Source organism: Somniosus microcephalus, chromosome 12, assembly GCF_052327205.1.
Source record: "Somniosus microcephalus isolate GS21.2 chromosome 12, FLI_Smic_1.0, whole genome shotgun sequence".
NCBI classification, from domain to species: Eukaryota; Metazoa; Chordata; class Chondrichthyes; order Squaliformes; family Somniosidae; genus Somniosus; species Somniosus microcephalus.
Window position 1 is genome coordinate 162,102,607 of NC_140998.1, and position 14,979 is coordinate 162,117,585.

General features: G+C 47.0%; 1 protein-coding gene across 6 annotated transcripts in view; it reads right to left on the reverse strand.

The window, feature by feature from the left end:
* Nucleotides 1-14,979, reverse strand: part of capn3a (calpain 3a, (p94)) — a 230,122-nt gene that overhangs the window by 202,422 nt on the left and 12,721 nt on the right. For all 6 annotated transcript variants that reach the window (XM_086003746.1, XM_086003745.1, XM_086003742.1 and 3 more), the window contains exon 3: nucleotides 5,811-5,880. In XM_086003746.1, coding sequence (XP_085859872.1) covers nucleotides 5,811-5,880 — 70 coding nt within the window. The remainder of the gene's footprint in view (nucleotides 1-5,810; nucleotides 5,881-14,979) is intronic.

The window sequence follows — 14,979 nt, forward strand, 5'->3', positions numbered from 1 at the left end:
CAGTTCTACAGGGAAAGCTGTCCACCAGCACCTTGCCCAAGTGGCCACGTGCACGCCCTGTCAGTAAGTGCTGGCAGGCTGCAGGAAACTCTTTTTTTATCCGGCACCGACGGGACCGGCATGGTGCCGATTTATCATAAAGTCTGGATTACAGAGAGGTATAGTAAAAGGTACGAGAGCCCCGTACACAGCAACAGAGCCAGGCTTCCCTGTTGCTTAGCAACAGGTGCAGGAACCCCGGCCGCAAGATGCGGAAATCCTGGTTGATTTTTCCCTTCTCAAACCTCGGAGCACCAAGATCAACTGTAGTTACCCCCTGCCCCAGGTAAGATCACCTGACTCAGCATAGGCCAGGAATTGAACCAGGGACTTTCCTGGTCTGTATGGTTCAGTACCAGATGGTACCTATTCACCCACTAGGCCAGCAGACCACAGTAAATTTATTTTAAAATATGTTTTTATTGTTGCAAATTTCTTCCCCTTCTGCAGGCACTGAATCTTGCTGGGGGTAGAGTTCCATGGACACCAACTGCGCTCCTTTCTTGTACCTCACTAAAAGATCCCATGGCACTACTGGAAGAAGAGCTGGGGAGTTCTCTCCGGTCTCCTGGCCAATATATATCCCTCAACCAACATCACTAAAACAGATTTTCTGGTCATTATCACACTGCTGTTTGTGGGACCTTGCTGTGCGCAGATTAGCTGTTGTGTTTCCTACATTACAACTGTGACTGACGTAAGAAAACTACTAGGCACTTGGTCGGAGTATTAAACAAGGCTTTAATCAACTGTTTTTCAACATTCAATTCAATTCAATTCAATTTGCCATATGTAACCAGTACAAGTACAATTACAATGGAATGCTTACTCCCCGTAGGGACACGTCAGCTATTCTTACAGCGCCGTGTTCAGAAAGTCAATACAATGGCTTCCAGTGGCAGTGGGAGCACGATGTCCCTCAGCCGCTCCGTCCCCCTCGTCACCGCGGCCTCCTCCTCACTGTTCCCGGCTCCAAGTGGTGGCCTGCTTCTCCCACTCACGATCCGACCTCTGGCCGCCATGCCCGGCTCCCCTCCTCCCAGTCGGACTGCGAGCTTCCCGCCATGGAGCTGCCGGCCGACGTGCTGCAGCGGGTCGTCGTGGCTGCTGCTGCTACTCATTGCGCTGTGCTGCCGCCGCCCGACTCGCCGAACACATCGTCGGGATGTGAATGCTCCGGTCGCCGCGGCCTCCTCCTCACCGTCGCCAGCTCCACGGTCCGATGGCCCAGGGCCTGCTTCTCCCTCTCACGGTTCGGCCTCTGGCCGCCATGCTCGGCTCCCCTCCTCCCAGTAGGAATGGCTTCCCGCCGAGGAGCTGCCGGCCGACGTGCTCCAGCGGGTCGTCGTGGCTGCTGCTGCTGCTCGCCGCACTGCGCTGCCTCTGCCCGACTCGCCGAACACTTCGCTCCGGTTGCGGGAGCGAGCGGCGAGAGCTGGCCGCCATCTTGACATTCAGAGATGGAGATCTAGTTGTGTCCTTCACTAGTTCCTGTTAAAGAATGTCCTGCACAAGCTGGGCCCATGCCTGAGTATTTATACTCTCCCTGGACAGCGCCACCAGCAGGCAGCCCAGTGTTATTACATAAGTCATTTTCACATGAATGGCAAGATTCATGTCAGTGACTACACTTCAAAAGTACTTCACTGGGTGTAAAGCGGATGGAGATGTCCTGAGGTTGTGAGTATAAATGTAAATCTTTCTTATGAGAGGGGAATCACACCCGAGCACGATTTTGCTCTCACTCCACATCCACACACAAGCACTACATTTTGCCGCTGATGGTACAGAGCATGCTCAGCTTTGAAGGGCGATTCATTCACAATCGCTGGTGTGAACAGAGAATCTAACTAGCAGCACATTGTCTGATGGTTAGGGCATGGTTCGCTGAAACAATAGCCCCTACAAAGATCGGCAGCTTGCGGGAGTGCTGCGTCTAATGGGCATTGTTCCAAAGCACTGACCCGAGGCCCAGCACCTAGCTCACACAATGTTATTTTATGCTCATCAGCAGACAGTAGCTCCACCAATTGTTCTATGGAGAATGGAAGAAACCCTCTGCTCTTCTATCACTTATTAACCCTCCAAGAGCCGTGCTACTTTTCCTTAATTTTCCTATCTCTCGTGACTCGCACTGAGATACTGCTGCACAGGCACCACTGGCCAGTTCTCATGTGTGAGTCATGAAAGTGGTTTGATCCCATTTCTGTGGTCTCTTAACACAACATATCAAGCAGAGACCTTGGGCAGGTGCTGCAAAAAATAAGGGATAAACTTGGGCAGGTACTGAGATAAAGGAAACTGGGACAGATACTACATAAGCTTCTCCAGTCTATCCACATAACTTTAAACCCTCATCCCTGGAACCATTCTAGTAAATCTCTTCTGTACCCCCTTCAAGTCTACAAGTCCTTCCTAAAGTGTGATGCCCGGAATTGGACACAATACTCCACCTGGGGTCGAAGTCATGTTTTATAAAGGTTTAGTATAACTTCCAGGCTTTTGTACTCTGCACCGCTATTTATAAAGCCCAGGATCCCAAATGCTTTATTAACTGCTTTGCTAACCTGTCCTGCCACCTTCAAAGAATTGTGCACAAAGACCCCCAGGTCTCTGTCTTCTTGCACCCCTTTAAAATTGTACCATTTAGTCTGCATTGTCTCTCCTCATTCTTCCTACCAAAATCTATCACCTCACACTTTTCTGCATTGAATTTCATCTGCCATGTGTCTGCCCATTCCATCAGCCTGTCTATGTCCTCTTAAGTCTATTACTATCTTCCTCACTGTTTATTACACTTCCAAGTTTTGTATCTTCTGTAAATTTCAAAATTGTGCACTGTATCCCCAAGTCCAAGTCATTAATGTATATCAAAAACAGCAGTGGTCCTAGTACTGAACCTTGGGGAACTCCCCTGTATACCTCCCTCCAGTCCACAAAACAGCCATTCACACAACTCTCTGTTTTCTATCCCTTAGCCAATTTTGTATCCATGCTGCTACTGCCCCTTTTATCCCATGGACTCCCTCGAAGACAGTGGACAGCGCTCAACCAAATCCGCACAGTGCATGGACGATGTGGCCACCTGCTCCACAAGTGGAAGATGAGGGACGACGCAAAGTCCTAGACCATGGAACACATCACATCAACCTGCCCACTAAGATCTGTTGTGGAAGGCACATCATTTCTCCACTTGGCATTTCAGGAGGCCATCGAATGGATAGCCAGACTAACCATCCCATTACTGTATAAGCTTTTCCCGTCATACGAAACAATAATAAATCCCATAGATTTCAATTTTGTTAGCAAACCTAACATGTGGTACTTTATCAAACGCCTTTTGAAAGTCCATATACACAACATCAACTGCACTGCCCTCATCCACCCTCTCTGTTACCTCATCAAAAAACCCAATCAAGTTAGTCAAACACAATTTGCCCTTAACAAATCCATGCAGACTCTCCTTTATTAGTCCATGCTTGTCCAGGAGGCTGTTAATTTTCTCCCGGGTTATTGTTTCCAAAAGCTTCCCCGCCACTGACTGGCCTGTATCCAAGGAGGATTGGAAGATGGTGGCCAGCACCTCCACAATTTCTACCCTTACTTCCCTCAGCAACCTAGGATGTATCCCATCCGGACCAAGTGAATTATCCATTTTAAGTACTGCTAGCCTCCTCTTGATCTATTTTTATCTCAACCAGTATCCTGGCAACCTTCTCATTTACAATAGTCCTCTTCCTTGGTAAACACCAATGCAAAGTGCTCATTTAGTACCTCAGCCATGCCTTCTGCCTCCACCAATAGATCGCCATTTGTGGAGGGAGAAGAGAAGTCAGACACAATGTTTTTCTTCAAAGGATAATAGTCTTATAGAAGTTACCAGGGAAGGCTATTGAAATGGAGGATATAAGTGGATTCAGGAAACAATTAGATGCATTTCTGAAGAGAAAGAGTTGAGGAATATGGCGAGAAAGGGGAAAGTAGGAATAATCTAAGCGAAGGATTTTCTGGGCCTAATGTCTTCTCTCTCTTCCGAATAGCAACTACAGCTTTCTGCCGTAACAACACAATACCTGCTACTCTGGAATGTAAGCTCAGCAGGAAGAGAACTCTGTAAGAAGCCATCTGTGCAGTAATCTAGATATGCTGATCGGAAACTTGGGAGCTAATCTCAGCATGGATATTTCATGGATATGGAAACGTTCTTCATTGCATAGGAGTTGTTGGCCAGGAGGAGGGAGATGTTTTCAGGGCAGAAATACTCCCTCCCCCTGCCCAATTCCACAAGCCAGGAAGAAAGCTTGGGAGAAGATCAGCTGGACAAAATTCCCCACCATCTTCTGGTCACCACATTACAGGAAAGTTGTGATTGCACTAGAGAGGGTACAGAGGAGATTTATGAGGATGTTGCCAGAACTGGAGAATTTTAGCTATGAGGAAAGTTTGGATAGGCTGGGGTTGTTTTCTTTGGAACCGAGGAGGCTGAGGAGAGAGTTAATTGAGGTGTATAAAATTATGAGGGGTCTAGATAGAGTGAATAGGAAGGACCTATTTCCCTTAGCAGAGAGATCAATAACCAGGGGGCATAGATTTAAAGTAATTGGTAGCAGGATTAGAGGGGAGTTGAGGAGAACTTTTTTCACCCAGAGGGTGGTGGGGGTCTGGAACTCACTGCCTGAAAGGGTGGTAAAGGCAGAAACGCTCACCACATTTAAAAAGTACTTCGATATGCACTTGAAGTGCTGGAATTTACAAGGCTACGGACCAAGAACTGGAAAGTGGGATTAGCTCTTTTTTGGCCGGCACAGACAAAATGGGTCGAATGGCCTCCTTCTGCACCATAAATTTCTATGATTCTATAATCTAGAAAAAGGGGAAGAATTGATTCCACAAAGTCATACAGATCACACAGCAAAAACCCCACCTTCACTACAACGTGAAGAGGACTGCAGTTGGTTAGGCCATAAGAATTAACAAACCTTAGGGGACCCAAGTCTGCCGAATGGAGACTGAGGCCAAAATAGTCACATCAGCCAATGAATCAGTAAGTGTCTTCCTTTCCATCTGATATTTTATACCACAGCTGAATAATATTTCACAAGGGCAATTAGGAATGAGCAATAAATGTTGGCTTTGCTAACAACGTCCACATCCCAGGAATGAATATTAAAAAAAACTGTTATCTGTAATTGCCTGCTTTATGTATGTAATTACCTGCCTTTCAATAGCTACATATGAATAATGCGCACTTTAACATAACAGGTTATCTTTGTGATGTCTAACTAACTTTTGCATTTTTTTCTGTCTCTACAGAAATACTTGGTAACTGAGCTACACGTGGAAACCATTGAGAGAGGATTCTTCAATCTGACTGCTACGGCCATCTTGATTGAATCTGCCATCCCCACATTAATAAGGAAGGCTTTCCTTCTCACTGGATCTCTTTATACTTTCAGGCAGTGTCATTCTTTTTAGTGCACCTCATATATGCTCCCCACGTATGAAAATCCTTCTTTTGGGTGGTGGCTGGTTGGCACACTGGATCCCTGATAGTACCAACCAACTAGAGACTAGCAAGTACTGCTGGTGATATTAGCTGAGGCAGTCTTAATGCATTCATATGATATTCTTCTGTTCACTATTCTAACCAAGTTCTTAACCAGTTCAAGTTAAAATAGCAGATGAATTATGTTGCAGAAGCCATTGAGTATGGATCCCATACTATCTCCCAAATAATTTCTAGGCTTAGATAAGTTAAAGAAAGAGCTTACCCAAATCTCCTTGACAGATATCAGTTCTTGAGGCTCCACCAATGATGAACTTTGGATTCTCACAGATTTCCTGACAAGAAAACAAAACACAATTAGCTGGGCCTGAAAGTAACTGAAAATATTTTCTTTACTCAAACATTTCACTCTCCGCTCTGGCAAAATATTCATCCCTATTAATAACATGGCCACCAAATTACTTTCTCCTGTTCTTTACACTACTTTCGTGTGCCTTAGGTCTTACTGGCATTGAGATTATCATTTAAAATGTCAAATGCTATATCTGAAGACCGCTATTGGCACTGTTTACCAATACCCTTAGAGTCACCAAGTAGAACAATATGATTGGTGTTAACGATGAATGCCACTCATGTTATAGAATAGACTAATAACTCACTAATGAGACTAATACCACTGGAATCAGTGACTAGACCAATACTATTGGTGATGCCATGTAGATGAATGTTACTGATCCTACCAAACAGACCAACCTTGTTGTACTCAACAGATAATTTCAATTGGTCTCATCAAAGAAATTCAGTGCCAAAGAGATTTATGTGTACCCATTAAAGGAAACTACAATTAGCCAGTATTCAGTAATTTAGCAATGACCACAAGTGATGAACCAAAGTCAGACCCAAAAATAAATCCATGGTTGAGAATGTGGTTGATGAGACCACCTGAAGCCACAGCTGGATTCATACCCAGGTCTGTGCTGTGACAGAAGAGGGTACCACAACCCACTTCTGTTCAAATAAAAACACAAATTTTACCAAACATTAACAAGTCCATGCCATGATTAGCAATGAGTATAACGTTCAAATTAATGCTGGACAGTGGCACATAGAATGAGGGAGTTTCAGGCTCCTACCTGTCCTAAAACGATGCACATCTAAGCTTTTCTGTTGCATCTTTGTGTTTCCATATAATAACCTGATTTATCTCAAATATTGACTTGTATTTCGGCATTAATTACAGTGAATCTCAGTCAGACCTAACAGGTGAATAAAAGTATAAAATCTATGCAAAATAATTATGTGGTAGTAGCAGCCTCCTGCTGTAACATTACAATTGCACAGGCTGGTGAACTGACCCGGGGCCTATAGGTCACAGGCTCAAGGCTAGGGAAGGAAAGGGACAAAATGGATGAGGAACAGATAATGTGCTCAACAGAACCAAGCTCACGATGAACATACGTTAGTCCAGCTTGTCCTTTCCTTTCCACATCCAAAATTTTAACAATGTTAGAATGTAGGAAAATATCAAAACAATCAAGGCCATTCAGCTCATTGAGCACAGACCCTCCAGTGTATTTATTTAATCTCTTGGGGAAGGTGAGTAACTCAACATATTGTATACCACCACAAGCTGTAACCTCATGACCCGGCAGATCCCTCGTTCCTCCATCACCTTCAAGCCAAATGACCAATTCTGGTTCAATGAGGCTCCAGATTCATTACAGCCTCGGCTCAAACATGGACAACAGAGCTGATTCCAGAGGTGAGGTGATACTGCCCTTGATATCGACTGAGTGTAGCACCAAGGAGTCCTAGTAAAACTGAAGTCAGTAGGGATCAGGGAGTAACTCTCCATAGGCTGGAGACATATCTAGCACAAAGGAAGATGATTGTGGTCATTGCAGGCCAATTATCTCAGCCCCAGGACATTGCTGTAGAAGATCCTTCTAACAGCGCCCTATGTCCAACTATCTTCAGCTGCTTCATCAATGACCTTCTTCCAGAAGTGTTCACTGATGATTGCACAGTGTTCAGTTCCATTCATAATTCCTCAGATAATGAAGCAGTCCATGCCTGTGTGCAACAAAACCTGGACAACATAACTGGCAAGTAACATTTGCGTCACATAAATACCAGGCAATGGCAATCTCTAAGAGAGAGCATAACCATCTCCCCATGACATTCAATGGCATTACCATCACCGAGTCCCTCACCATCAACATTCTGGGGATCACCATTGACCAGAAACTTAACTGGAACAGCCACATAAATATTGTGGCTACTAGACCAGGTCAGAGGCTGGGTATTCTGCGGCGAGTGTCTCACCTCCTGCCTCCCCAAAGTCTCTCCACCATCTACAAGGCAGAAGTCAGGAGTGTGATGGACTACTGTCCACTTGCCTGGATGAGTGCAGCTCCAACAACACTCAAGGAGCACAACACCATCCAGGACAAAGCAGCCTGCTTGATCAGCACACCATCCATTGGCTTAAGCAATCACTCTTTCCACCATCGATGTACCCTGGTTGCCACTTGTACTATCTACAGAATGCACTGTAGCAACTTGCCAAGACTTCTTCGACAGCCATGACCTCTACCACCGAGCAGGACATTAGCAGCAGTTGCATGGGAACACCATCACCTCCAAGTTCCCCTCCAAGTCACACACCATCCCAACTTTGACAGATATTGCCATTCCTACATTGTTGCTGGTTCAAAATTTTGAATCTCCCTACCCAACAGCATTGTGGGGACACCTTCACCACAAAGACTGATGTGGTACAAGAAGAAGGCCCATCACCACCTTCTCAAGGGCAATGGACAATAAATATCGGCCTTGCCAGCGATGCACACACCCCGAGAATGAATAATAAAAAAAGACACTATCCAACATTACAATTTAAACTAGCACAATAGAGTCTTATCAAAGAATATGATGCATGCTACAGCATCTTTGGAAAAATTAGGTGCATAGTATGGTCTTACTGAAGAATGAGACGCATGGTACAGTCTCACTGATGAATGAGGCACACAGTAGAATGATACTGAAGGACGAGGTATACCATCGTGTCAGTGAAGAATGGGGTTCATAATGCAGACTCACTGAAGAACAATGCTCACAACAGTCATACTGAAGAATGAGTTGCATAATACAGCATTACTGAAGAATGAGGCACAAAGAAAGAAAGACTTGCATTTATACAGCGCCTTTCATGACTTTAGGACATCCCAAAGTGCTTTACAGCCAATGAAATACTTTTGAAGTGTAGTCACTATTGTAATGTAGGAAACTGGAGAGCCAATTTGCGCACAGCAAGCTCCCACAAACAGCAATGTGATTTAGTGATAATAACTGAGGGATAAATATTGGCCAGGACACCGGGGATAACACCCCTGCTCTTCTTCGAAATAGTGCCATGGGATCTTTTACGTCCACCTGAGAGAGCAGATGGGGCCTCGGTTTAACATCTCATCCGAAAGACGGCACCCAGACAGTGCAGCATTCCCTCAGTCCTGCACTGTCAGCCTAGATTTTTGTGCTCAAGTCTCTGGAGTGGGACTTGAACACACAACCTTCTGACTCAGAGGCGAGAGTGCTACCCAATGAGCCACAGCTGACATGGGGTTCAGCGTCACTGAAGAACAAGGTGCAGAGTGCAGTTTTTCCAGAGTACAATCTTCCAAAACTCTTGATTCAGGAATTTTCCCCTTGAATTGGAAAATTGCCAATGTTACCCCATTATTTTAGAAGTGTGGGAGAGAAAAACCGAGAAATTATAGACCTATTAGTTTAACGTCAATTGTGGGGAAGTTACTAGAATCTGTTATTAGGGGTCAGAGTGACTGAGTATTTGGACAAATATGAACTGATCAGAGAGAGCCAGCATGGATTTGTTACGGATAACTCATGTCTGAATAACCTAGTTGAATCTTTTGAGGAGGTTCCTAACATGGTAGACAAGGGAGTGTCTATGGATATTGGCCCAGAAATTCGGGTCTCCACGGGTGAGTACGCACGGGGTACTCAACCGTAAGCCCAATGGAAGTACCGGTTTCGTGCATGCACTGCGCATGCGCAGGAAACCGGCACTTCCGTTCCCCTGAAAGAAGGGATTAAGAGGTGGAACGCGTGCGCAGGAGAGGCAGCGCGTGCGCATCGAACTTACTTTTTTTTGCAGGTTTTCCCGGGATGGTAAGTCTCCAGAAGTTAGACATGTAAAAAGCAGTTGCAAGGCCTGCTTTTTACAAGCAAAGTGGTGAATTAATTAAAATTTAAAAAAAATTTCCACAGGTTTATTATTTTTAAATACTTTAAAGAAAGGTAAGTTTATTTTTAGCCGCGTTAGAAAATTAAAAAAAATTCAAAAATTTAAATTATTGTTTAAAATAGTTATTTCATGTAATTTATAGTTTATTTTAAAAATGTGATTTAAAAAAAAAATTATTTGAAGATTTAGTGATGTTTTGGGGCTTATAGTATTTATAGGTTTGACAGGTCTTCCTGTCAAACTTATGAATGAAGCATTCCCTGCTACCATTGGCTCTCCATGGCCCACGTGATCCCAGGGGATGCATCGAACTAACTGCGCCCCTGGGATACGCTAGCACTGCGCACCGGCAGTTGGAGGAGGCCCAGGATCGCAATTCCAAGGGGGCCCACAGCTCAACGGCCAGCGCGCAAGGTAAGTGCAGGTCGGAGGCTTGCACCCGCGGGAAGCCCCCCGACCCGAATTTGTGGGCCATTATTTATATGGACTTCCAGAAGGCATCAGATAAGGGGCCAGAAATTCGTGAACGGGGCTTGCCGCGCGTGCAAGGTCCCGATTTGCACTTACCCGACGCGCCTGCCGATCACCTCCAGGGACGCCTAGAATTCCATTTTGAATCTGAAGAATCCCGGGCAGCGTTTGACGTCACGCCGCCCAGGAGTGCAGCCAGCGCGAAGCCTGGAGCGCGCTGTGCAACTGAGACACGCCCCTTGAGGTCTCAGTTTAACAGGACACGCCCCCAATGTTTCTGCCAAGCTGCTAAGCATTTTTACATGCAAAGCAGCAGTTTAAATAGGTTTTTGGAAGTTTTTTGAAGCTTTTGGTAACTTTTATAAACTTTTAAAAACGTTTACATTATTTTGAAGAATCTGAAGTAGTTTTAAACAGAATTAAAGCAATTTAAAGACTTTTAAAAGCCCTAAAAGATTTTTTTTAATTCCATTTATTTATTTAGCAATGTCGTCGTCATACTTGTCTTCACACTGTTCCCTTTGGGGAACTGTATGAAGTGGTGGAAGGATTTATGGCCATGATTAACGCTCATTCCGTGACCGTAACCATCTTTGAACCAGCCATTAGGGCGGTTAGTCCTATGGCGGGAGGGTTTTACGGGCTCCCACAAGCTATACAAGGAGGGGGGGCCACCCACACCCACGGACGCAAATATCCCACTGGATGTCAACCCAGAATTTAGAGCCGGAGCTCCGACTCCACTTGCCGGGACTGTCTGGAGCGGGGTTCGAAACCCTACCCTGATCTGGCCCAGCGGCGGGGATCCTACCGCTATGCCAAAGGCCCAATCCGATTAGCAACGTGAAATGGCTGGAATGAGCACAATTCACGGCATTAAAAGAACTCACAATTGAACTGATGATGACCTCAGCAATCTCCTCAAGGAGGTGGAGGCGCAGCGCCTGCTCATCATTGGTAATGAGAAGTCAAAGGCGCCGCAAAAAGGGCAGATGATAGCTTGGCCTTTCAAGTGGCAGCATAGGGCTCCAGTCACGGGGAGGGAAAAGGCGCAGGAAACGTATGGGTGTCACCTTTTGTGCGGAGTGGGCCTTTTGCGTAGCAGTAAGCATCCCCGCCGCTGGGCCAGAAGGAGTAGGGTTTCGAACCCCACTCCAGACAGTCCCGGCAAGTGGAGTCGGCGCTCCAACTATAAATTCTGGGTGGACATCCAGCGGGATACTTGCGTCCATGGTTGTGGGTGGCCCCCCCCCCTCAGATGGGTTGTGGGAGCCCGTAAAACCCTCACGCCATAGGACTAACCACCCTAATGGCTGGTTCAAAGATGGTTACGGTCACGGAATGAGCGTTAATCACGGCCATAAATCCTTCCACCACTTCATACAGTTCCCGAAAGGGAACAGTGTGAGGATACGTACGACGATGACCTCCTGCGCAATGCACCTCCTTGGACCCTCAGTCGCAGATGCGAGGGGGCAAATCGTGCAATTGTTAAATTTTTCATTTTATTGACATGTAAAATGTTGGCCCAGTAATTCCCTTCCAAATGTGCGAGTACGGTCGGGGTACTTACGCGTCTGGCCAGAGGAAATGCCGGTTTTCAGCATGCACAGTGCATGTGGGGAAAACCGGCATTTCCTGTCCTCTGAACGAAGGGGTTCAGAGGCAGAACGCGTGCGACTGCACAGGCAGCGCGTGCGCAGTAAAATTCGCCGCTTTCATTCATGCTTTCAGTGAGGTCAAGTCCTTACAACTTACACATGAAAAAAGCATGGGTACAGTTGCTCCAGAGGCTGCGGAGGAAGATATTTCTTATCGTGGAGCTTCTGAAAGTATGTATGTCTGTATATATTCCTTTGCGTGTTATGTATATATTCCTTTACTTATGTGTATGAATGTATTATTTAATTATGACTTTCAGAGAAAGTAACTTATTGGAAAATCATAATTAAAAACATACATTCATACACATAAGTAAAGGAATATAAAACATACATACATATACTTAAAGGAATATATGCGAACATACATACATAATTACTTATTACTGATGAAAAGTTTCTTTCTTAAAAGTGCTGGAAATGTTACATTACTCAATTTAGAACACTCATTTTCACATTCAATTCACACAGCCACAATTGCTCCTTCTACCTACCGTTCTGAAAACCCGTTTAAAAAAAAAAATTTAAACTTTAAAACTTACTTAAAATTTCTTAAAATAACTTCCCTCCCTTTCCCAAACAAAAATATTGCCTTTCAGAAGCTCCACGATAAAATATATCTTCCTCTGCAGCCTTGGAACAACTTTACACATGCTTTTTTCAAGTGTAACTTGTAAGGACTTACCCTCACTGAATCCATGAATAAAATCGACGAAGTTCACTGCGCAAGCGCTGCCTGTGCAGTCGCACGCGCTGTGCCTATGAACCCCTTCGTTCCGAGGTCTGGAAATGCCGGCGTTCCCCGCATGCGCTGTGCATGCTGAACGCCGGCATTTCCAACGGCCAGATGCGCGAGTACCCAGACCGTACTCACGCATTTGGTCACGAATTTCTGGCCCAAGGTCTGCATAAATGACGGTTAGCAAAAATTAGAGCACATGGAATTGGAGGCAGTCTATTGGCATGGGTAGGGAATAGGTTCGGGGTAGGAGACAGAGTGTAAGGGTCATAGGCCTAGAAATTGGGTTGGGGCGCCAAAGTGGCGCAAAAGTCGCCTGAGCGCAGGATTTAGCGCAGCGTTCGAGGCTTTAGCGATCGTCAGATATTCAGTTTCATTGCCCCTCGAGGGACACGGGGCGAGGCTGGAGGCGCTCCGCGTCCCTCTTAGGGTGCTGAAACTGAATATCGCAGCGCAACGTGCCGCAGCACCACACGCTGCGGTACGGCACGCTGCGGTACTGCAGGCCTTCCTCCCACTGTTAAGGGGGAGGTGCCTGCAACAGCGCGATCCCCGCTCGCGAGTGCCGGCAAAAGAGCCCGGCACTGAGAAGTGCCGGGTTCTCGGGAAACAGCCGGCAATGCCACGGGGGGGGGGGGGGGGGGGGGGGTCAGGAGGCCGGGGACGGAGGTGCTGGCAGGCGGCCGCCGAAAAAGGCGGCCGCCCCGCACCTCCACCTTAACTTGTGCCGCTGCCGGCACAGTAAGGCCCCGTGAACTGGGCGCGGGTAGTGAACGGCGCAACTGCGGCATTCGCTACCAAATATCGCGAATGGGGCGCTGCGCACACCGATGACGTCATCAGTGGCGGCGCAGCGCAAAAGGCTAACGCCACCATTATCGCCCCAACTCAATATCGCGGGAGGCGCAGCCAGTGGCGCTACAGCCACTGCCTGCCTCTTTAGGCACTAACAAGTGGCGCTACTCACCCAATTTCTCCCCCATAGAGTCATAACGGCACAGAAGGAGGCCATTCGGCCCATCGAGTCCATGCCGGCTCTTTGCAGAGCAATCGAGTCAGTCCCATTCCCCTGCTCTATCCCCGTAGCCCTGCAAGTTTATTTCCCTCAAGTGCCTATCCAGTCTCCCCTTGAAAACATTAAGTGTGTCCGCTTCCACCACTTCTGTCGGCAGCGAGTTCCAGGTCCTCACCACTCGCTGCGTAAAAAAGCTTTTCCATAATAGGTATGTACTCAAATTGGCAGGATATGACTAACGGTGTCCCCCAGGGATCTTTACAGGGGCCACAGCTTTTCACTATATTTATCAATGGCTTAGATAAAGGAATAGAGAGCTGTATATCCAGGTTTGCTGATAACACTAAGTTAGGTGGCACAGTAGATAGTGCAGAAAGTTTCAAAGGGACATTGATAGATTCAGTGAGTGGGCAAAGTTATAGCAGATGGAGCTCAATGTGGGGAAGTGTGAGGTCATTCACCTTGGACCTAAGAAAATAGATCAGAGTATTTTATAAATAGTAAAAATCTAGGAACTGTGGTGGAGCAGAGAGATTTTGGGGGAAAAATATGGTTCCTTTGCGCCTCCCATTAGCGCCCCGAGGGGGCACTAACGGGGTGCAAAGCACCTAGCACCAGAGCGCGGCACCGTTAACGCCTCCCATGAAATTCAGCGGGATGTTAGCGGTGGCAGTAGCTGGTAGCACCCCGCGGCACTCCACCTCTGGCGATAACGTCATCACCGTGCACGGTGCCCCGCTCACGCCCCCGGCCACAAACATGGCTCGTGCCCCTTGACCTACCACCGGACGCTATAGCCGACAGGGTCCGGGTGGCGTTTTTGTGGCTGGGGCGGCACAAATTAAAGGGCAGGTGCCGGGATGCCATTTTTTCTGGGCGAGCAGCCAGCACCTGCCCCCTCTCGCCTCCTCCTGCGGGGTGCCAGCCGCAATCAGTCAGCCCGGCACTCCTCTTGAGTGCTGGGCTCTTTTGCCAACACCCCGCTCCCTGGTGGTCCAGCAGGGCCCTGGTGTGCGCTGCGCTAGGCCCCTCCCCTTTACTCAGGGGAGGGAGGCCTGCAGTACCGCGGCGCCACATGTCAACGCACGAGATGCTGCTGCCTGTAGCATGCAATATTCAATGGGAGTGCCCCAAGAGGGAGGGGAGCACTTCCAGTAGCGCCCCGCCTCCTGCTTGGGGAGCTACCATTCAATTTCGGGCATGGGGGCGCTAACTTTTTCAGGGCGTTAAAATCGATTAGGCACTTTACAGCCTTCCGGACTCAATATCGAGTTCAACAAT